The 23,378-nt window shown below is 36.6% G+C and overlaps 1 protein-coding gene across 12 annotated transcripts in view; it reads right to left on the reverse strand.

Annotated features, from left to right (window-relative positions):
- The window catches only part of NBN (nibrin), a 55,569-nt gene that overhangs the window by 809 nt on the left and 31,382 nt on the right, over positions 1-23,378 (reverse strand). For 9 of the 12 annotated variants that reach the window (XM_086335869.1, XM_086335866.1, XM_086335861.1 and 6 more), the window contains 7 exons: positions 21,187-21,316; positions 19,561-19,839; positions 17,045-17,489; positions 12,043-12,111; positions 10,689-10,844; positions 9,322-9,435; positions 674-723 (listed from right to left, as the gene is read on the reverse strand). In XM_086335869.1, coding sequence (XP_086191995.1) covers positions 674-723; positions 9,322-9,435; positions 10,689-10,844; positions 12,043-12,111; positions 17,045-17,489; positions 19,561-19,839; positions 21,187-21,316 — 1,243 coding nt within the window. The remainder of the gene's footprint in view (positions 1-673; positions 724-9,321; positions 9,436-10,688; positions 10,845-12,042; positions 12,112-17,044; positions 17,490-19,560; positions 19,840-21,186; positions 21,317-23,378) is intronic. The other 3 variants (XM_086335871.1, XM_086335862.1, XM_086335865.1) reach the window with 1 other exon arrangement.

The raw sequence follows: 23,378 nt of genomic DNA on the forward strand, positions 1-23,378 counted from the left end.
AGCATGCTGAAAATGTTAAATCTGAATTAAATTATTATTACCCATTATAATTCCTCTAATCCTCTCACAACAACCTGCTTTGAAACTCTAATCCAGCTTCTTTTTTTCATGTCTGGTATTTTACTTATCTTATTCCAAACTCCATTCATTCATAATTCTTTCTACTCAGGGCTAAAAATCTCACGTGTCACTCAAATTCACCCAGCTCAGGAACCTTCATTGTCTAAATGCCCCACGGTGGTGGTGGTTTGGTTGCTAAGTCATGTCTGACTCTTGCAACCCCGTGGTCTGCAGCCCACCAGGCTCCACTGTCCATGGCACTTCCCAGCAGGAATACTGGAGTGGGTTGCCATTTCCTTTTGACCCAGGGATCAAACTGCATTTCCTGCACTAGCAGGTGGATTGTCCACCACTGAGCCACCAGGGAAGCCCAAATGCCCATATATATTTTAAACATCTTGTGATATAGTACAAGGGAATTAAGCCCAAGCCTTTATCCAGTAGTAAAGAGGTGTTCAAGTAGTTAAAAAAAATTAAAAACAAAACAAAATATTATTTAGGTGAAGGTACCAAATGTCTAATTTTAAGGAAAGGGGTCGAAATATTTAAACTCTATCAACAGAACTGAGTGTTATATACAAAAATTCACAAGCAAAGTGAAATTAAACTTTACCTAAAGAGGTCATCAGCAAGAGAGTCTTCTTTTGCATGCTGATTTTGAACCTGTCAAAATTAACATAATTTCAAAGATTTGCTCAATGACGAATATACTGTTAATGAAACTGCCATGCTGGTTGACTGCAGAGGTTAATAGCCGCCTGTTGCTCTGGCTAAGCCATGAGAAAATCACCATAGGAAAAGAATAAAAGCAAAATATAGCAATACAGCATGACCCAAATAAAAGTACATTGGGTTGATTCGTTGGGGTCCTCATACCCTGCTAAACTAAAGAAAAACAGCGTGGACCTTGGAATGCCAAATCAGCCCAAGTTCAGAACATTGCTTGTGCACACACCAAGATGTTTTCCCAAAGCATATGCGGGTCTATGACCTCCAGTTAGGTGACAGCCCTTGTACAAAAAAATAACAAAGGTAGTTTAAAGTAATTAATAAAATGGGAGACATGACCAGGGACACAGGAGGTTGACTTCATGCTGCACAACAGATTCTTTCTGTTGCCAAGACACAAAATAAACATGGTGGGGCTCCGAGGAACAGGACTCTTGATCCAAGAGGTCTTGAGTTCCCTGGTCCCATCTTTAAAACTTAAATTTTTCCCCAACTGTGCGTCGACCACTTTTGACTCCTACCTGCTGCGGCAGCTGCAGCAGCTGACCACATTCTGGAGGTCGCCACTTCTCACCCATTCAACAGATCCGTTCCATTTTCCCTTCATGCCAAGATTATTGCAGAAGTCCCCTAATCAAATTTCTCCAGCAAGTCCCCTCTCAAAGGCAACCAACACATATACTGCTAGTTTGTTAAGTTTTTAAACATTTTTTTTCCAGCAAAACTCTTTTACTAAATGAAATGTCAATGTTTTGAGATCATACCACTGACAGAAGCCTGCGCCTTCAACCAGAGCAGCTCTCCAGTTAAAGTGGCTCTCCTCACAGTCCCAAATCAGGCCTCAGAAACTGCTACTAAATTACCTCATCCACAAAATAATTTTACACACAAACTCACCAAACTGCTAAAGCACCTTTGAGACTTAGGACTGGAAATACCCTGAGCTGTGTGCACCCTTCCTCAAGTCCAGCTGTGATCTTATTGTGTGCCATTCAAAACCCTTCAATGACTTCCCCAACCTACCAAAGAAAACACACACTCTTGAGTCTGACGACCCCTAAATGGGAAAGGGTCTTCATGACCTGGCTCCATTCTACTTTCTCAATCACTTCTCACCCTGTTCTTCCTGAACCCTATTAAAGCCAGATAAACTGAATCACATAGAGACAAAACACCACACACACCTCCCAACAAACATACTGGCCTCTCTCTGCTTTTGTTCATGTTTCTTCCTCTATCTAGAAATTACTTCCTTTTCCTCCTCTTTCCAAAGCTGACCATCTTTCAAGGTGCATTTGCTCAATAATTATTTACTGCCTCCTATGTGTCAAGGAACATGTTCTTCACCTCTTGAACAATGGCTTTCTGAGTCTCTTCATTTAAAAATAAGTCTGACACTGCCATGATTGAAATGCATAACCAACAGGGACCACTGCTCAGTGTGCTGTGGCAGCCTGGATGGGAGGGGACGGATACACGCATGTGAAGGGACTCGTGCCTGAGCACCGTCACAGTTCACCCGAAACTGTCACAACACTGTTAACCAGCTATACCCCAATACAAAATAAATAACTTAAAAACATAAAAATAAGTCTGATATGAAGAACGCCCACAAAACTTTAGCTATGTGCTCCTAGATTCTTATCAATTTCTACTTTCTGTTACAATTATTTGTATCATGTCTCCACTAAAGAAGTGTAAGTTCACTGAATGCAGCTACTGTTTGTTTACTATAAATAATTTACATTTATGTATTTCTAGATACTATCTTAAAACAGTTTCTAAGAAAAACTCACTTAATCTTCATATAACTTCATTACTATTTTACACTATTACCCCAATTTTAACCAATAAGTAACAGACACTTGCTGCTGCTGCTAAGTCACTTCAGTCGTGTCCGACTCTGTGCGACCCCAGAGACAGCAGCCCACCAGGCTCCGCCGCCCCTGGGATTCTCCAGGCAAGAACACTGGAGTGGGTTGCCATTTCCTTCTCCAATGCATGAAAGTGAAGAGTGAAAGTGAAGTCGCTCAGTCGTGTCCGACTCTTTGCGACCCCATGGACTGCAGCCTCCCAGGCTCCTCTGTCCATGGGATTTTCCAGGCAAGAGTGCTGGAGTGGGGTGCCATTGCCTTCTCCGAAGGAACAGAGACTTAGGTTAAGAAAAACCAGAAAACTGTCATATGCAAGAACTGGGATTGACCAGGTCTACTTGAATAAGGGCACAGCTTATACTTGCAGGGATTCAAACTTACCAGGATGATTTCCTATTCATAAAATGAAATGTCAAAATGAAATTACATCTTTTTACATTGTCTGGTAAGTACAGCAGAACACAAACGGAAGACACAAACAGACGGAGGTATATACCATGCTCTTGGATTGTAAAAATCTATATTGTGAAAATGAGTATACCTAAATACCAAAATGAGCATTACCCAAAGCAATTACCCATTCAATGCAGTCCCTATCAAATGACCAAAAGTAGTTTTCACAGAATTAGAACAAATAATTTCACAATTTGTATGGAAACACAAAAGACTCTGGATAGCCAAAGCAATCTTGAGAAAGAAGAACAGAACTAGAGGAATCAACTGTCTTGACTTCAGACTATACTACAAAGCTACAGTCATCAAGACAGTATAGTATTAGTACAAAGACAGAAATATAGATCACTGGAACAAAACAGAAAGTCCAGAGATAAATCCACAAACCTATGGACACCTTATCTTTGACAAAGGAGGCAAAAATAAACAATAGAGAAAAGACAGTCTCTTCAACAAGTGGTGCTGGGAAAACTGGTGAACTACGTAAAAGAGTGAGACTGGAACACTTTCTGACAGCACACACAGAAATAAGCTCCAAGGGGGTTAGAGACCTAAATGTGAGACCAGACACTATGCAGAGTACTCTTCAACATAAATCACAGCCACAGCCTCTATGACCCACTTCCTAGAGTAATGGAAATAAAAACAAAAATAAGCAAATGGGACCTACTTAAAAGCTTTTGCTCAATGAATAAAACTATAAGCCAAGTGAGAAGACAGCTCTCAGAAAAGGATAAAATAGTAGCAAATGAAACAACTGACAAAGAATCTCCAAATGTACAAGCAGTTCAATACCAGAAAAACAAACAGCCTAATCAAAAAGTGGGCAAAAGACCTAAACAGCTATTTCTCCAAAGAAGACATACAGAAGGCTAATAACACATGAAAAGATGCTCAACATCACTCATTATCAGAGAAATGAAAATCAAAACCACAATGAGGTATCATCTCACACTGGTCAGAATGCCCATCATCAAAAAGTCTACAAACAACAAATGCTGGAGAGGGTGTGGAGAAAAGGGAATCATTTTACACTGTTGGTGGGAATGCAAACTGATACAACCACTATAGAGAAGAGTATGGAGATTCCTTAAAAAACTGAATAGAAATGCCATACAGCCCAGCAATCCCACTGCTGGGCATATACCTGATGGAAACCAGAATTGAAAGAGACACATGTACCCAAATGTTCACTGCCACACTATTTATAATAGTTAGGAGATGGAAGCAACCTAGATGTCCACTGACAGATGAATGGATAAGGAAGCTGGGATACATACACACAGTGGAATATTACTCAGCTATAGAAAGGAACGCATTTGAGTCAGTTCTAATGAGATGGATGACTCTGGAACCTATTATAGAGTGAAGTAAGTCAGAAAGAGAAAGACAAATACTGTATATTAACTCCTATATATGGAATTTAGAAGATCCTACATTCAGGGCAGCAAAGGAGACACAGATGTAAAGAACACTTTTGGACTCAGTGGGAGAAAGCAAGGGTGGGATGATGTGAAAGAAGAGCATTGAGACATGTACATTACCATATGTAAAACAGATGACCAGTGCAAGTTCCATGCATGAAGCAGGGCACCCAAAGTCAGTGCTCTGGGACAACCTAGAGGGACAGGGTGGGAAGGGAGGTGGGAGAGGGGTTTACGATGCAGGTGACACATGTACACCTATGGACGATTCATGTTGATGTATGGCAAAAACCATCACAATATTGTAAAGCAATTATCCTCTAATTAAAATAAATTAGTTAAAAAAGAAAAATCAGCTTTATTTTGTATATCTAAGTAAAACTATTAAGTAAAATAGTGTTAAAAAACAGAAATAAATGTCATTCCTATTACTGCCATTTTTCAGTGGCTTGGGAGAACTACATATCACAGTCTTTCAAAATCCAAATCAGGTTGGGTAGAATTCAAAGAGTTATTATGTTTAATGCACAGAATGAACATATCCTATATTCAAAGAGAGTATGGGAACTAAGTGATAGTGAAAACTAAGACTGGTCTGCAGTAAAAGGAGAAAGAAGGACTTAACAAAACAAAAGGCAGGGAACACAGAAGAGTAGCTAGAGCAAGCACAGGGAAATGAGGCATCAAGGCAGTAGCACATGTGTATAGCAGCTGTAGCCATGCAGAAGAACAAAGCCAACTCTATTATCTGAGAGAGCAAACTCTTAGAGTACCTGAAATTGCTCTAGAAAAAAAAAGGAGATTTGGTAGAATAAATCTAGAACACAGTCTCTCTACTAATGCTAATGAAATAAAAGAAAGAAACAAGTCAGCAGCTGCACCATCATTCTCTCAGCTTCACCCCATCCAAGAACAAATAACACTCACCAGTTATAAACTAATCAAGATGCAGACTTCAAAAACATGGCCATGCAAAGAACCCAAAGACTAATGCAACGGATTCCTAACACTCCTCCAACTCATTAAAAGGTGCTACAGAACTGTCCACACCTGAGAATTCTTACTAATACTACAAATTTGGGAAAGAGCAGACTGAGCAGGAAAGAGAAAACAACTCCTGGTGGACTGCTGGGAGGGGACTAATGGCACGGAGAAGTGAGTAAGTGGGACTGACACTGACCAAAGACAGGCTCCAGGCATCCCTGACAGATCAGGCAAATAACCTGAAATACTAGGTTCTTCTCTTCACTCCCTGGTACATATTTAATCCATTCTCAGAAAGAGCAGCACATAGCTTTACCTGACCACCCCACCACTCCCACGTCAATTCAGTGTTTTCAGGCACCAGCAAGTAGATGGGCCATGCTACGTGCCTTTGACTGAATACGTTGCCATACTGACAAGTATACGGCAGGAGTGATTTTAACTACATTCAATTTCTGCCTCAAACTGCTTCCTTTTTAAATAATTTTATTTATTTACTTTTGGCTGTGCTGGGTCTTCACTGCTACGCAGGCTTTTCTCTAGTTGCAGCAAGTGGGGGCTTCTCCACTTGTCGTGCACGGGCTTCTCACCGAGGCGGCTTCTCCCGTTGTGGAGCACGGGCTCTAGGGGGTGTGGGCTCAGGAGTTGCGGCTCCAAGGCTCCAGAGCACGGGCTCAGTACTTGTGGCTCACGGGCTTAGCTGCTTGGCAGCATGTGGGATCTTCCCACATTAGGGATCGAACCCATGTCTCCTGCACTGGCAGGAGAATTCTTTACCACTGAGCCACCAGGGAAGCCCCAAACTGGTTTTAGAATGTAATCCCTGCATAAGACATCACACGCCGTGTCACACAGCAAACAGTATCTGGACAGGTATTTTACTTTAAATAGCGGCAAAATTAAAGAAAACAGCAAAGCCACTCCACATCTAGATGGGAAAAAGAGAGAGACTAGAACAGAACATGCCAAAGACAGTTAAAGAACCTGGTCTGTAAGAAACAATAACCCATGAATAAGACACATAAAATTAACAAGAACATGAAAGCAATAAAATAAGAACAAAAAAGTTAAATGATAAGAAAAAAACAATGAAATGAAATGGGAATGAATGCTAAGTAAACAACTGAAACTGTAACGATACCATTTCAGAATTAAGAAATGAGAAATAGCTAACACAGTTTCCACTATTGTAAATGTTGTATTAAGTAGTATCTTATGTAATTCTCACAAAAAGCCTGTGAAATGGAGGTACTATTATTGTTCCCATTATGCATAGGAGGAGACAGAGGAATAATAATAATAATGTTTAAATGGGTAATTAGGATTTTAATTATTTCTAATTAGGTATAATGAAGTCAAGATCACATAACATAGCTGGTGAGGAATAGAACATATACAACTGAAATTTGAATTTCTGATATAGTTAAAGAGCTTAAAGAAAACCACAATGAATTTAATAAAGTAATTTAATAGAGTAATGTCTTAAATGTAGTGATCCCAGCAAATATAAAAATGTCTTTAAGGAGGTAATGCAAAAGTTCCTTGAAATAAAAAAGAACTGCATCTACAAATCAAAATCGCATACTGTATCGCAGGAAACAAGAAGGAAGAATGATCAATACTGAGATATACTCTGAGTGTTACTGACTTTCAGACCTGCGAAGGAATATGGTAGACATGCAAGTCACCTAAAAAGACGGGAAAGGGCCCTGGTATGAGGTGGGGGTGCGGAAGTACAAATAATTTCCGCACTCTTCACAGCAAGGAGTCAACAAACAATTATCTAAAAGCAATATGCACTTTGAAGCAAAAACTGATTCTAACCTGACAGTGTTTTTCTTTAGGGGTCTCAGGAAATACCTAGAAAGAAGAAACAGTCATACAAGTTCAGCAGTGTTTTCACTTTTACTTCTTTCGATCAATCTGTCTCCCTCTTCCCCTCCTCAATAAAGAGATGTCTAGAACATTATGCATTTGACGTTTAAATGGATAACTGGGATTTTAAGTTCTTCATTCTTTTGTTTACTATTATAATTCTTTGGAATGCACATCTATAAAATAAGAAAGCAAATTATTCTTTCAAAAAATAAAGAACTAAAGGATGGTATATCCATTCTTCCATTTTCTGACAGTTAATAATCCTGACAACCCTATTTTTTGAGTGACCTAACAATTTTTTGATTTTAAAAAAAGCATGTTTAAAGACAAATTTCTGAATACTACATTTAACCCATAATAAAGCAAAATATAAGTCCTGAGATGTTGTCAAGTACCAAAGCTAGCTTTTGTCCTGCCCTGTGGGGATATGCAAACCACAAAAACCCAGGCTCTCCTTTGATATCTGTGTGGGAAATGAGCATTATGAAAGAAAACCCAAGACAAGGAATAAAGGACTCCACCATTAAAGGGTAAAACGGGAACAAACTCTACAACACAAAAAAAACACCACAAATAAACTTGCTTGTCTTGACCCTGATACAAACTGAAAGAAAGAAATTTTTTAAAATCTCACTAAGTTTATAATGACAGGTGAGCCTTCACTCAAGCTTCAGGTCCAAATATGTACTAACTAGCTGAATGGTCCAAAAACATTACAAGCAGAGATTAAAGGAGTCTCATATTTCTGGAGGAAATAAATCTGAAATTAGACTTAAGGATTCCCAACAGATCAAGTTCCCAAAGAAAATGAGCAGTTCACATTCAAAGATGACAAATACGTATTTGGAAACAAGGCACCCTGAGAGAGAACTAGATTAAACATATCAACACTTTAGGTACTTAATATAAAACAGAAGCTTTAAAATATCAGCAGGGAACAAGATTTAGAAATAAATGAAATGCACTTTCAGAAATGAAACCACACAGTATGATGAATGAAAACTCAATGGATGACCGAAATACCAACCAGACAGATCTGACGAGAGAAGTACTAAACTGGAAGACAATCTGAAGAAATTATCCAAAGTAAAATCCAAAGAAACAAAGCAGTGAAATATCTAGAAAGGAGGTAAGACACATTGAGGAGAAACAGGGACTTATGTCACATCAGAGCTCAAGAAAGTGATACTGCCCCTGCTCCCCAGTTACCAAACAGCCTGCCAATACCATCAGTGGAGCCACCTTTAGTTTCCAGGAACGGTGAGTAATCAGGCAATACGAAGAGCCGAGAAGACGACTTTCTGACTTTGGATGTGGACTCTGATTCTCTCTCAACTCAGTGGTCACGGGTTTCTGAATTCTTAACTGCCATGTAGTACTTCTATACTAAAAGGCTCCTCGGTTTAATGAATTTTTGTTCAATTCTTCAGTTTAAAAAAAGGGGTTGAAAGAATTATGGATCAGGTGGACAGTCCTGTTATAGAATATACACTAGGGACTCACAACACCCAGAAAGTAAAGGAAGCATATTTTTGTATTCTCTCCTCTGAGTTCTCATTAGAGTTTATAAACACATGCAGCTGATTATCTGTAAAACAGTGAGTTTTTGGAAACCACATCCTAACATGGAGAGCTGTATAGCTGTTCATATTTTCCCAAAAGAGCAATTTTATAACTGAGGTTTGGGTTCCTGAGACGTAGGTAGCAAATTAGTTGCACATACGATCAGTAAATTTAGAAGTCCCTTAAAGAACTGTTATGGAAAGCTGCAAATTAATCTTAACTGTAACTCAGGAATTTTTCTGAATGAATAACCTTAGGTCACTTATCTTAAGTTTGGTTTTTCAGAAGAATTTGCTTTAAGGAAATCACCAGGGATCAAACAATCAAACAAGTTACTGGGTCTGGTTCCTACTAACCTCCATTTCCTGCCTCAACCACTCTTCTAATTCTGTATTCTTTCGAGCATGATGAGCTATTAGATCTGATCCTCCAATGATGTGTGGAAGTTTTCCTGCTCCAGGAAATGTGACCTGTAAAACAGTAAACCTTGTTAAATGCACTAAAAAATTAAGACAATCATATTAAAAAAAAAAAAAACTTAAAAACAAAAAGACTGTAAATCACATGTAAGTACTAAACATATTTATATCCCATAAATGAAAATGAGTGAAAGAGGGAGGAAACTGAGTCATTTCATTGATTTGAGTATATACAGAAAAATTCAGACAAATCCTTTCATTAGAGGCAATCCTGTTAAACTTCTTTTAGTATAAAAATTTAATTTCTTTTAGTCTCAAAAAATTTCCTTGGCCAAGGATATTAGTATTTTTAAGGGTTTTAAATTTTTCCAAACTATTTTCCAGAAGTTTGTACTACTTTATACTTCACCACTCCTGTGCCAGCAGTGAATATTATATTGCTTTTTATGTGGTTAACTTCATTAATTAAAAAATTTAGTATGTCTTTGCATTTTAATTTAATGAGATTGTATAATACGATATTGAATGCGAATACCCCTGTGCTACTCATGTGGGCTGGAAAATAAGCAGGAGATATTTCCCATTGTCCACTCTAAGTAGAAGAGATTCTTCCTGTTAAATGGCGTTCAGAACACTTTAATCATATTTTAATACTCTAAATGGCTCTAAAGTCATAGACAGAAAACTACTGTTAATAGTAGCTCACATTCGAGAGGAAAAAGCTACAGCACCCTGTAGTCACAGCAAAAATCAGATAGATCATGTTTGAGAGAAAAGCCATCTTTCACAGAAATCACTCTTGAAAAAATTACTGTATTCTGATCAAATGCATAAGCAAAACCTAGCAGGTCAATAGTAGTATGGAGCAAGAAACAAACACCCTAGAATAGAAACAAAAAGAATACAGATAGGATGAGAAATAGTTTTTCAGCACTCCATGCTTTCATTGCTGAGGACACAGGTTTGATCCCTAGTTGGATACTAAGATCCTGTAAGCTGCACTGAGCAACCAAAAGATGACCAAAACAAGAAAGAAAGAAAAAGAACTAGGAGGACCCTAGCCAAAAGCCTGCTGTGTAAGGTAGGAAAAAAAAATGGGTAAACAGCATCCTTTAAAGAATTCAACCTTAATAAAGTTTTATATATTAGGTGTCAGGGTATGTACTTACTAGAGTAACTTTTAACTGTTTTAAGCAGAAGAAATAGCATCAGCTTTCAATATAAACCGCTTTTATTACTATTTAGTATATTTCTAAAAACATTTCAAACACTGCACTCTTGTTGCATTTTAAAGGAATACATACCTTTTTGAATTTCTTGAAATTCTTTAGTTCACCATAATCATTATTCACATTGGATGCATTTCTGGAGGTGGAGTTACAAACCACCAGTGATCGAAATTCAGTCAGTAACACTTTCTTTGGAAGCATCTCATCACCATCCTGAAGTTCACAATTGTTCTTAAACAGTGTTAAGATGGATAAAATAAGAAGGAAAAGGAAAATTACTTGTCACTTAAAGAACCTCTATAAAAAAGTTCAAATATCTGAAAAAACAGTAAAATTAAAAAAAAAGGTTTATTTCTGACATCTGAACTTTGTACTTGAAATCAAATCTATTTCAAAACCAGAAAATTACTCAAGTAGTATTTCTGACTCTAACCTCAGAAACATTTATAACATACTCATGTATGACAAAAGACTAAAAAGCCATAAAGTATTTGAAATTTAATAGCATCTTCTAATAAAAATCATCCCAATAAACAATTTATCTTCTTGTATATATTTTCTTGGCAAGAAACAGTTTGCTTCTTTTCCTTAAAACCATACACTGAAATTATTATATAATCCATTCTACACGTTATCTATACTATACTTAAGTTTTCTTGATTTTCAATAATGTATGTTTTTTATTAGTTTGGACACCTCAAAAAACTCAACCACTAATTCTGGGCACACCACCTCACTAACTGAAAGCCACTTTTTAAATTCCAGATTAACAGTTATTTAATCAGTGTGAAGATTCCTTTCTGTTGCTGAAAGAGATTCTTTATGTCATTAACTATTAACTAAGTACCTACATATCCACGTTCTTACAGCTGCCCAAGGCTGATCATCTTAGTTTTTTAAACTGCTTTACTATATATCCATTTGCAAGCTGCTAACAGGACTAAGATAAAGACAGTAAGGGAGAGATGAAAAAAACAGAAAAATCAAAAGAAAAGGTTCATGTGACAGTGACAGAATGTAATCAGGAACTCTAATAAAATAACAATAGCCTAATATTTTTGTAGTTTGTTCTAGAGTTTACAAATATTTCATATCCATTATTCTATTTTATATAAACGCTATTGTAGAAATATCAAGTGTTTTTATAAACAAAAGACTTGAAGTTCGTACATGTGAAAATGACCTATTAAAAGTCTCATATCTATGGAGTAGAGGGCAGAGAATTACACTCAGGCTTTCTCCACATTCTTTTTGCTATACCATGTTTATAATATGATCTGTCCATTTCCAGAGGAAGTATAATTATGAAATAGACCAAAATTATAGAAACAGAATCAGTTTTAATCCTAAGAATGAAGACTCATAAAAAAAATCAATGAAATGACAGTCAATATAAGTTAAATCTTTATAAAATTAAAAAATTCCTCACAGATAGTTCTTTAGTTGACCAGAGTGATTCTTTCTTGAGCTCACACTTCTTCTTAATTTCATTTTCTTGCTAAAGAAATAAAAAATATTGTTCATAAGAGTTATAAGATGGAACCTTTCTGAAAACCTTAGAGATTATTCATGTTCTTGATCTATGACTTTAAAGTATCTTTCCTAGAGAAACTATGAGATGAGAATAGAAATATATTTAGAAAAAGACTGTAGGATGAGTTATAAGAGTAAAGAACTGGAAGCAATCTAAGTTCATACAAGTTATGTAAAGAGTATAATATGAGAAATGATCATAATATAAAGGAATTACAATGGCTATAAAATTGCATTAACATTTGAGTCCAATTTGAAAAACAAGATTTAAAAAAGAAAATGCCAAAATATTAACTGTGGCTATCTACAGAAGATAGGATTATCAACAAATTGTTATATTTTTATTTTTCATATTTCTAAATGATTGTGTTATTACTTTTATAGTCAAAAATAAAAACAAATTTTTAAGGATGTCTATCTAAATTTATTTAGAACTGAATGTTAAATATCCTTAATCCAGGAAGAGTTATTTTAATTGTTCAAGGTATTTATCTATTAAAAAAATGGAGACTGCTTTGCATAAAATCATACTATCCTTCATATTCATATATCCAGCTCATGTACTAGATAAAAGTACATTACACAGATAGCTTTCTAATACTTTCAATAAAAACTACAATCCCTTTGGATACAATAGGGGGGCATATCATTTTACATCAAATTTTCAATGATTCAGTAATAAAAATGCAGAAAAATGTTAATAATAAGTTGGAAAGAAAAAGCAAAATGTACTCTGAGCTTGCTTAGAGACTAAAGAAATTAATGTTATTTATCAGTAGTAAGATTAAAAATGTCTATGCCAAGGCTACCACATACCCTTTAATTGAGTATTTTCACATACATCACCCACTATAAATTGTTGTCACAATCACATTTTAACCCCCTACCTTTTTTTCCCCATTCTGTCTTACTCCCTCAAACTTGCTCATCCCCTTGAGCAAGTTTTTATTTCCTATCTCATAGAATCACACTATAAAACCATACCCAGAGCCTTGGACTGTAAGCTTGGGAATTTTCCAATACTTTTCCCTCTCTCCTCATTTCTCTTATTAAGTTAATCACCACGTCCTAGAGATTCTACATTCTAAAGTTCTATCAAACTTATCCTCTCAGACTGCCTTTCATGTTAGCACACCCAGTGTCTGGAATGAATGACATTCTGAGAAAGCTGACAAAGGCAACAGCTAAAATAGGGTGAACCAAGGATTTCCGTCCCAGTTGTCAAAACCTAGATAAGTCAGCTTGGCAAGTTACGTAACTCCTACGCCAGTCTCCAAATCTGTCAGTGTACATTGCTGTAGCCAATATGACGGTATCCAGTAAACGACAGGTGTAACTGCCGGGCTTTCACAGATGCTACAGGCTTCCCTGGTGGCTCAGACAGTAAAGAATCTGCCTGCAATGTGGGAGACCTAGGTTTGATCCCCGGGTTGGGAAGGTCCCCTGGAGGAGGAGGGCATGGCAATCCGCTCCAGTATTCTTGCCTGGAGAATCCCCATGGACAGAGGAGCCTTGTGGGCTACAGACCATGGTGTCCCAAAGAGTCAGACACGATTGAGTGACTAAGCACATAGTTATTTAAGAGAAGAGGAAACCTTAATTCAAAATAGAAGGGTAGAAAAGAGGTGAAGAAGAGACTTCTGTAGACAGTGGGTGCTGTTAGGAGGAAAGTTAACAAGGATGTGGAGTCATGTCGGCATTTTATGAAGACTGGGGAATTGAAAGTAAAGCCAAGACTCTGGCACAGCTGTCATTCACATAAGGATAAGCTCCTAACAGGGGTATCTAGCCGATAGCTTTCTATTTTAGCTTATAGGAAATCTTACAGACATGCTAGAATCCATATTTAATCCCCAAACAGAAAAATGATCATTCTAATATCAATGTATTTTAGAAAACGTCCTTCTGATACACAGCTAAGGAAGCCAATGCCAGAGAGAAGTATCATAATTTTGCCGTCTTGAGCTTCCCTGGTGGCTTGGTGGTGAAGAACCTGCCTGCAATGCAGGAGACGTGGCAGGAGCCGCAGGTTCAACTCCTGGGCTGGGAAGATGCCCTGGAGGAAAAAATGGCAACCCATTCCAGTATTCTCGCCTGGATTTCCTTTTTCAAAAAAGTTTTAAACAATTATCTTATATTGAAAGCAAAAATACTTTTGTTAACAAAGTTCTTACTAAAAAAGTATAAACATAGTGATTTAACTTTAGTATTTCCAGAAGCATGTCACAATCAAGTTGCTACTCACTCTCCAAAAGTATGCTACGATGTATTTATGTTGTACCTTGTTTTTATTCAGAATATCATGAATCCTTGAAAAAAAAAAAAAGGACAAAGGAAATTATGCTGCAGAATCATAGAGCAAAATAAAGTAATTACATTCCCTGGTATCATTATACAGCATATAAACCTTGGCATTAAATGAAATGTCTTTCCAGGTCCACAAAAAACTGTTTAAAAAACTTTAAAAGTGTTTCTCATATCACTGGAGGGTATATGATGCTCACTTCTTATCTCTCCCACTCTGGGCCCTAATGCCCAGTTCCTTGGGTGACATGAGCCCTGAGAGAATGTGTGGTCAAAGCAGGTCATAGGAATTAATTTGCAGACAGGATTGACCAAAGTATTCTGGGACTAAAACTACAGCTTTGTCAGACAGAGCTGTGATACTGCCAAGTGGTGGACCCATCTGCAAAAGAATTTAAGAAAAAGAAAAAAAAAAGCCCATTAGAAAAGATATAAACTATGTAAAAGGACAAGAAGACTAGGAAAAAAATCAGGAAAAATTAGAAACATAGGAGGATAGGATCCCACAAGGCATTCCCAAAGGCGTGGCCAAAGTAACATAAATAGGGCCTGACTTTCTAAAGACTATAGTATTAAGTACTAGCCTGAACACAGATTCTTGTATAGTCTGGAGCTGAAGTGACAATGAAAACTCAGAGTGAAAGTAGAATAAATACATCTAATAAACATCTTTATAAATGGATATAAATTTATTAAATTTAGGACATCATCCCTTGGATTTCATCAAATGCCATATTAAATCAACTTATCTAATTCTCCACTACAATGGAAATTGCTACAGAAGTGACTTATAGGATATATAAACCTCTTGGTTCAATTAATCTTTTCTGTAATGTGACAACTAATCTTAAAACTTTGATAATAGACTTGTCTGTCTCTGAAGTTCTCAATCTTGCTGACAGATATCTCAGTATCCATTCTCTTTCTCCCTTATTAATATAACTTTTATATTAATTAAGGGACAGTGTTGTCCTAAGTGATGTACTAAGTTTAAAGCATTTCCCAGACCCTCTTGGAGATTGAGGGTTAGGGCTGGGGTTGGCAAAGAACATAACTAAATCCTGGCCAACAACCAAAGTCATCAAGTGGGGCTTCTGAGAAAGCTCCTTAGAATGGACTCAAGCGGAAAGCCCTTTACCCTGTTTCCTTTCCACCTTCTTCCTCCTCCCAGGCAAGCTGACCTGATGGCCAGAGGTGCCATCTCATGGAGCAGAAAGACATACACCTAGGAAATCAATACCAGCAACTACCAAGCAGCTTTGGTTACGTACCTCTGGACATCTTCTACAGGAAAAAAAAAAAAAATCCTATCTTATTTAAGCCACTGATCTTAGAATTTTTAAAGACAGCAAAGGAATTCTTAACACAATGCAGGAATTTTTTCTGGAAAGAAAACTGGACATGCTGAATCAGGATCTCCGGGCCTTTGGTCTGGGAATCCCTATTTTTAAAAGCTCACCAGGTGATTCTGATGCACTGGTCCAAAGAGGGCATTAAGTATTCACTCATAAGAAGTAATGAACAATGAGGACTTTTTCCTTCATATGAAGATACCAGCGTATAGGCTAAGTGAAGTAAAAGTCGCTCAGTTGTGTCCAACTCTTTGTGACCCCATGTACTATACAGTCCACGGAATTCTCCAGGCCAGAATACTGGAATGGGTGGCCATTCCCTTCTCCAGGGTATAGGCTAAACAGGACATATATTCTGATTCTTCAATAACAGTTACAGATTTATATCGTGCTTGATACACACTAGGTTCTCATCCTCACTCAACTGTGTCTGACTCTATAACCCCATGAACTGTAGCCCACCAGGCTCCTCTGTCCATGGGACTTTCCAGGCAAAAATACTGGAGTAGGTTGTCATTTCCTACTCTAGAGGATGTTCCCGACCCAGGGATTGAATCCGCACCTCCTGAATTTGGCAGGCAGATTCTTTACCACTGCACTACCCGGGAATCTTCAGATTCTCAACAAACGCTTATCACATTGGTGCATCTGTGCTCTCACCTAATGCGGTAACTAACCTACAAATAGTAGGCTGCTTAATAATGCATAAAATAGGAAACAATCTAAAAAATAATCTTTGTTGTCTTAGAACAAAGTTAGTAAAACAAATTACCAATATTCATGAAAAGAGGATAGAACATTAAAGATAAAAATGAAAATTAAAAATCTCTAATGATGTTATACATGCTCTATCTTAAAAATTTATTTAAGTAGATACTTTGTTTTGCTAACTTTCTTCATCTTTCAGTGCCTGTTTACTCTATTAAAGCACCTCCTATACTTAACATCATGGCCAAATGTCTGATGTAATAAAACAGTACAGCCTGGAAATCTATTAAAACAATCATGAATAACAATTTTAGTTGTTGTCATCTATTATAAACAGTCAAAGAATCATTATATTTTTAACATTTACTTTATCAACCAACAAACTCTTATACTTAATATGGGGTGTAGAAGATTCTAATTTTTTCCCCCAAATGAACAGAAGTTCTGCTCATACTGTCAATACAAATATCTAAAGTACTTTTTAACATTCTAAGTTCCTATTTGCAATACTTCTCAATAAATAATGTTACTTACAGATATTTTGTTACTTTCTGGTATTGTTTCATCATTAAAAGTGACATTTGTTTCTTTATCCAATCGTAGCCTTTTTCTAACATTGATATCTTCCTCTTGTTTTTGAACTTTCACTTCGCTTTCTAACTCTAGTTCTGTATCCTTGAATAACTGTTCCAATACTTCATCTTCTATGGCTAAATCATCAATTTCTTTTCTTTTTTTTGATTTTAGATTTTCTGTAAAAAGAGACTTATTGGCATAATTTTTCACAGTGGGTTTTACATTGGTATCTGCATATGAATTATCTGGGTTTTCTTCCACAAGCACATTCTGAGATAGGTGCTCATCCTTATTTTTCCTTATCAAGGATGTAGTTGGTTGTGTTTGTTCTAAAAGAGAACAAGACGTTTCCATTCTTGCTGATTTGGATAAAGACATTTCTTGATTTTCTTCATCCCTTTCCCTTGGGTTCAAAAAAGGAGAGAAGAAAAGAAAAACAGAAAATGAACACAGCTAAGTAATTTTTTAGTTTGGCAATATTCACCCCCTTCTTCATTTAATTGACAATATTCCTAGTTTTAATGATTAACAATCTCACCAGATATAAAAAAAGTAGATATCTGAAAATAGTACATAATTCATATACACTTGACTGTTTTGATAGGACTGATGAATCCCATAGCTTAAATAATAGAGAGATATTTATCTTCTTTTTTAAAAGTTGCAATAGTTGATGAATCAGTGTGAGGAAAAGGTAGAAGAATATAAAATACAAAAAACTTGTCAGAAAAAAAACAGCTTACTTTGTAATGTAGGGAACTTGTGAGCAAGGAAAAATTACCCTGGGACTAAAACCTGTTCAGTTCATGAGAGCCAGATTCAAGTTGAAGTGGCTAAATCCAGAATGTAGTCTAAGACTATATATGTGAATATATGACAATGTACGTTCTATATAATACTGTATCATTCACTCAGTAAGTGCTGAATACTTAGCTCATTTAAATGGTACTGAGGCCACAGAGGACACACAAACTGGGTCTCTGCTCTGCAGTTTATAACCTGCATGTCGAACTGGAATAGTTAAGAGTGATACCTTAACGAATCTAAACTAATGTCGAGGTCTGGATAAACCAACCAAGAGGTTTCTATAGTAATTCTAATAATCAGAGTTTGAGTTAGAAAGATAGCAACACAAACAGATGGAAAGAGAGATATAAGACAATTAAAATAAGAATCAGCACTGTTTTGGGGAGGCAGAGCAGAAAGGGTCAAAGATGTTGACACAGTAAACTGCTAACAAAATTCCATACCAGTGCAATGACAGGGGTGAAAAAGTTTTACACCGATGATTAGGGAAAAGAGCAGATTTCTGTGGAAAAGTAGGAGTGATATACTACTAAGTCAGGACCAAATATACTGACCATTTATAACCTGAAATGAAATATACATAGTAGGAAGAAAAGAAGTCCTCAATGGGAGCAAAGTCAGAGAGGCAAAAAAAAGAAAAAAGAAAAACTGGGACACTATCACAAAAAATCAAGAAGAAATCACAAGGAGAACAAAGGTTGAAGAGCTGAGTGTTACCAAAAGGCCACTAGAGGTGTGAAGTGTGTCAGTGATTACTTTCAAGGATGTCAGGTCATGATGAAATACTGTTAGTTAAGAAATATTTCATACAGAAATGGGAACAATAATGTCCTCTTATAAGTTTAACAGTGAATTTAAAAGATAAAGAGCAGTAGCTCAGGAAGAAATCAAGTCAAGGGAAGGTTTTAAAAACTAAAAATGAGATAGAGTCTTTTTTAGTTTTGCATCAGAAGAATACAGAAGAAAAGGACCTAGAAGATACTAAAGGTGCTAGCAATTAAGAATAAGTGATAGAGCATGGTCCTAGAGGAAACGAGACCTAACCAATGGAAACAGGTAGGTCAAAAAACTCAGGTATGGAAAGCTTTTCAGCAAATGAAACAGAAGGAAAAAACTGAGAGAAAATCTATCCAATGAACTTAAGTGACTCTTGAGAATCCCTTGGACTGCAAGGAGATCAACCAGTCAGTTATAAAGGAAATCAATCCTGAATATTCATTAGAAGGACTGATGCTGAAGCTGAAGCTCTAATACTTTGGCTACCTGATGCAAAGAGCCAAGTCATTAGTAAAGACCATTATGCTGGGAAAGACTGAAGGCAGGAGGAGAAGGGGATGACAGAGGATGAGACGGTTGGATGGCATCGCTGACTCAATGGACATGAGTTTGAGCAAACTCCAGGAGATGGTAAAGGACAGGGAAGCCTGGCGTGCTGCAGTCCGTGGGGTTGCAAAGAGTCGGACACCACTGAGCAGCTGAACAACAGCAGCAGAAATGAACTTAGGTAAGAAGGCAATGTGGACATTTCTGAGAGGGAATAAGCTCAAAGGGCCACAGCTTTCTACAGAAGCATACTTACACAGAATATGAACTTAGTACAATTCTACAATCATAAAACAAGTATGAATATTTTTAGAAGCACAAAGCACTATTATTAAAAATTATACCTTTTTTTGGGAGAGGTAAGCGGCTGAAAATAGTCTCTGATGGAGTTGGTTTGCTGATGCTGAGAAGGCCAACCTCTACTTTTATTTACATGTGGGACTTTAGTCGGTGAAAGCTGATAGTTTGGGATTTTCATCCTAACCAGAGTATTTGACACTATATTATTATTAGAGCTTATTTTGTGGGGTTTCTTCACAGTGGACGTTTCTTGTGAAAGTATTCGACATTTTGGTTCCATTCCAAATATTTTTATTTCTTTTGGTCTTTCACTCAAATCCATACTGCAGCAAAAGAAAAGAATGTATGGTAAACAATCAAATTTACAGCAATTTTTATCCAGAAACAAAGTCCTTTAAGTAGCACTAATATAATACAGCTTTAGAATATAGTTGTCTCGAAGTAACTGTTTATTGAATATATTTTATAATATATTGTTCAAGAAAGCAGCTCCTTTGACATCAAAGCTCCTTGAAGATAGATGATATCCTTTTCTCTCCATCCCCTACAGCACATACTGTCAGGCTTGCTCTATAAAAAAACTGCTAAACACACATGAAATAATAACCCTGTATCTTATTATAAATTAAACCATCATATTCCTAAGTGTTTCTTGGTTTGTTTAAAATTTTTAAATTACTTGCATGTAAAAAAAAGTGATTAAAAACTAGAAATTCAGAAAAAGAACAAGCAGTAATTCCATTAGTAAATATAATGTGGTATCTCAATCACTTTCAGTGAACTGAAATGGTGACATTCCAACCAAAAGGCAGTCTCTAGAATAGAACTCTAGATTAACCGAAAAATATTTTAAACCCACATATAAACACACAGGTCTACAATGTATGGTTAAATATATATTATCTTTGCTATTCTTATGTGTGTTTTTTTGCCATTCATATTTTACAAAAAACCCAGAGTTGTCATTCAACTGACTTTTTAAAAAGTAATAGTTTCTCTTTTAAAAGTTAAACACAGTTTCAATACAAACCATAGGTACAGTGAAAATTTAGTTATGGTATAATACAGTGCTACCATAAGTATCTTTCAATATGAATAATTCATTATGGATTTAAAATAGTGTCTTAAGCAAAAAAATGCCATGGGATACTTATGAGCTACCCCTGCTTTCCAAAAAAATAAACAATTAAAAAAAACCCTCTTTAGGTACAGAACCATAAAACACCAGTCACAAATGAAACTGTAATTCTTTGTAGTCTTCTATGTACATTTTCAAGGAATAAAAAAAAACAAAAGTATCTATTTCAGGAGTTGACAAACTATAACTTGTAGGACAAACATGGCTGACCACTTGTTTCTGTAAATTAAGTTTATTGGAGTATAGCCACACTCACTCATTTACATGTGTTTATGGTTGCTTTAATTCTACAGCGGCAGAGCTGAGTAGCTGTGACAGAGGTCAATACCCCATAGAGCCAAAAATATTATTTTCCAGTACTTTATAAGGTTTGCTAAACTCTGTCCCCAAATATTATTTTTCCTGGCATCCCACACTCCAAATACTTCATCTCCCAAGAAACAACTTGATAAGGCATTGACTTTACTTCTTAAATATACTATTAATTTATTGATAGAATAATAACAATAGTTCATTATCAATGAAGCTTTACCATGTATCTGTTTGTTCTGATTCTGTGTCAGCTACATATGTTGTAGTATTCACTGAGGCATTTGGCATTAAATTTTCATTGGCTGGTAAGGCTTGGGAAAGGCTTGGACCTGGAGTTGTTGTCTTCAATCCTGTAAATCACAGAAGTGACAGAAAGAATCACAATTGCTAGACCCAAGAAGGACATTTGGTCACGGAACATTGCTAGGAGTGTGCCACATTGAGGGAATTAACTACAGCACTCAGTTTTCTCCAAATACTTTCCAATTATTTTCTCCAATACTTTCCAAATATTTTCTCCAATAGGCATCTGTGATGAGCTTATCTGAACCAAATCATGCTAAAATTACCTCAAATCTTTCCTGTTAAACGATTATCAACTTAAATAAAAATAAACTCAACTTAAATTCTAATTCAAATTATGCTTTAGTCAGGAGACCAAAAAATTAAAATTTCTCCCCCCACGAAAAGTATATCTACCATATCTACACAAATCAAAATCAAGATGAATTTAATTTTCAGAAGGAATATACTATTTGAAGACATAAACAGTTTTAGACAGACATTTTTTGGCTACTCCAGAAAACCATAATGATCATTTCATCATTTTATATACCAGGATAGAAATTTAACTCAAGTGCCATTCTTCTGGAATACTTTTCTTAAACCTCCCACACCAAATTAGCTGCCCTTTATTCTGGCTCCCCTACCACCCTTTACATCAGTCTATTGACTGTTAACACATTCTTTTTAACTTTTTAATGCTAGCTGTGTGACCTGTATTACTTAAACTCCCTGTGCCTTAGTTTCCTCATTTATGAAATGAGGATAACTACAGTATTTTCCTCACATGTTTTAAGGGCAAAATGAATTGATAGATGGATAGCACTTAGATAAATCTTAGAACATAGTAAGGACTATGCAAGTGCTGCTGCTGCTAAGTCAATTCAGTCATGTCCGACTCTGTGCGACTCCATAGATGGCAGCCCACCAGGCTCCTCCGTCCCTGGGATTCTCCAGGCAAGAACACTGGAGTGGGTTGCCATTTCCTTCTCCAATGCACGCACGCACAGTCAGTTGCTTCAGTCATGTCCAACTCTGTGCAACCCTATGGACAGCAGTCCACCAGGCTCCTCCGTCCACAGGATTCTCCAGGCAAGAGTACCGGAGTGGATTGCCATTTCCTTCTCCATGCAAGTGCCTGCTGTTATTATTATCATCACGTTATACCATACTTGTTACTTGCTCTCATTAGACTTGGAACCTCCTTGAGAACAGGAACTGAGTCTTGCTCATTTCTACATCTCCAATCTCTGAGCAATGTTTGGTATATAATAGATATAAACAAGTTAATGGAATTAAGAAAACAACAAAAAAAATTTAAGTTGACATTTACTAAGTATCAAAACTAAATTATCACTGTTATATCCTCCTGACATAGGATGTATTTAATAAATGTTTATTACTAATTCCAAATTCAGGTATTTAAGTTACTTCTATCACTCACATTATATGAACACCTTAAAAGCTCACTCGCATTCCTTTTACATACATACCCTAAAATTCATTTTAGCTTGAACAGTTTACAAAAAACAGTCATTAAAACTGGGTATATAATCACTACAAGAAACACTTGGTGGTGGTGGCTCAGTCGCTAAATTGTGTCGCTATCTTGCGACCCCGTGGACTGTAGCCCTCCAGGCTCCTCTGTCCATGGGATTCTCCAGGCAAGAATACTGCAGTGGGTTGCCATTTCCTTCTCCAAGGGATCTTCCCAACCCAGGAATCGAACCTGGGTCTCCAGCATTGCAGGCAGACTCTTTACCAACTGAGCTATGAGGCAAGCCCAAAAGAAACACATAAATTGAACCTAATGAACCAGAGTAACTGTTTGTTAACAGTAAGATTAAGGACAACGCTCTCCTTGCTAAAATACCATAATGAGAGGGATTTGCTCTAACCTGTTCACCTCTTTATTCCAAGTTTTCAGAATAATTAAAGGCATATAACAACTGTTCAAAAAATACTTGTTGAAAGATGAATGAATGAATACGAAAGGAAAAGAGGAAACAAAGGATGAAGAAAAGGCAGGAAATGTATTCACTCTGTTCCCCTCAAACTAGCTGTGTTGTAAAATTGTTTAAGTCAGATGGCTATGATTTAGAACGCACACAGACCTACCTATGAATATAT

Source organism: Bos grunniens, chromosome 14 (genome assembly GCF_055505025.1).
Source record: "Bos grunniens cultivar Pamir isolate PY7600 chromosome 14, Bosgru_T2T1.0, whole genome shotgun sequence".
Taxonomy (NCBI): domain Eukaryota; kingdom Metazoa; phylum Chordata; class Mammalia; order Artiodactyla; family Bovidae; genus Bos; species Bos grunniens.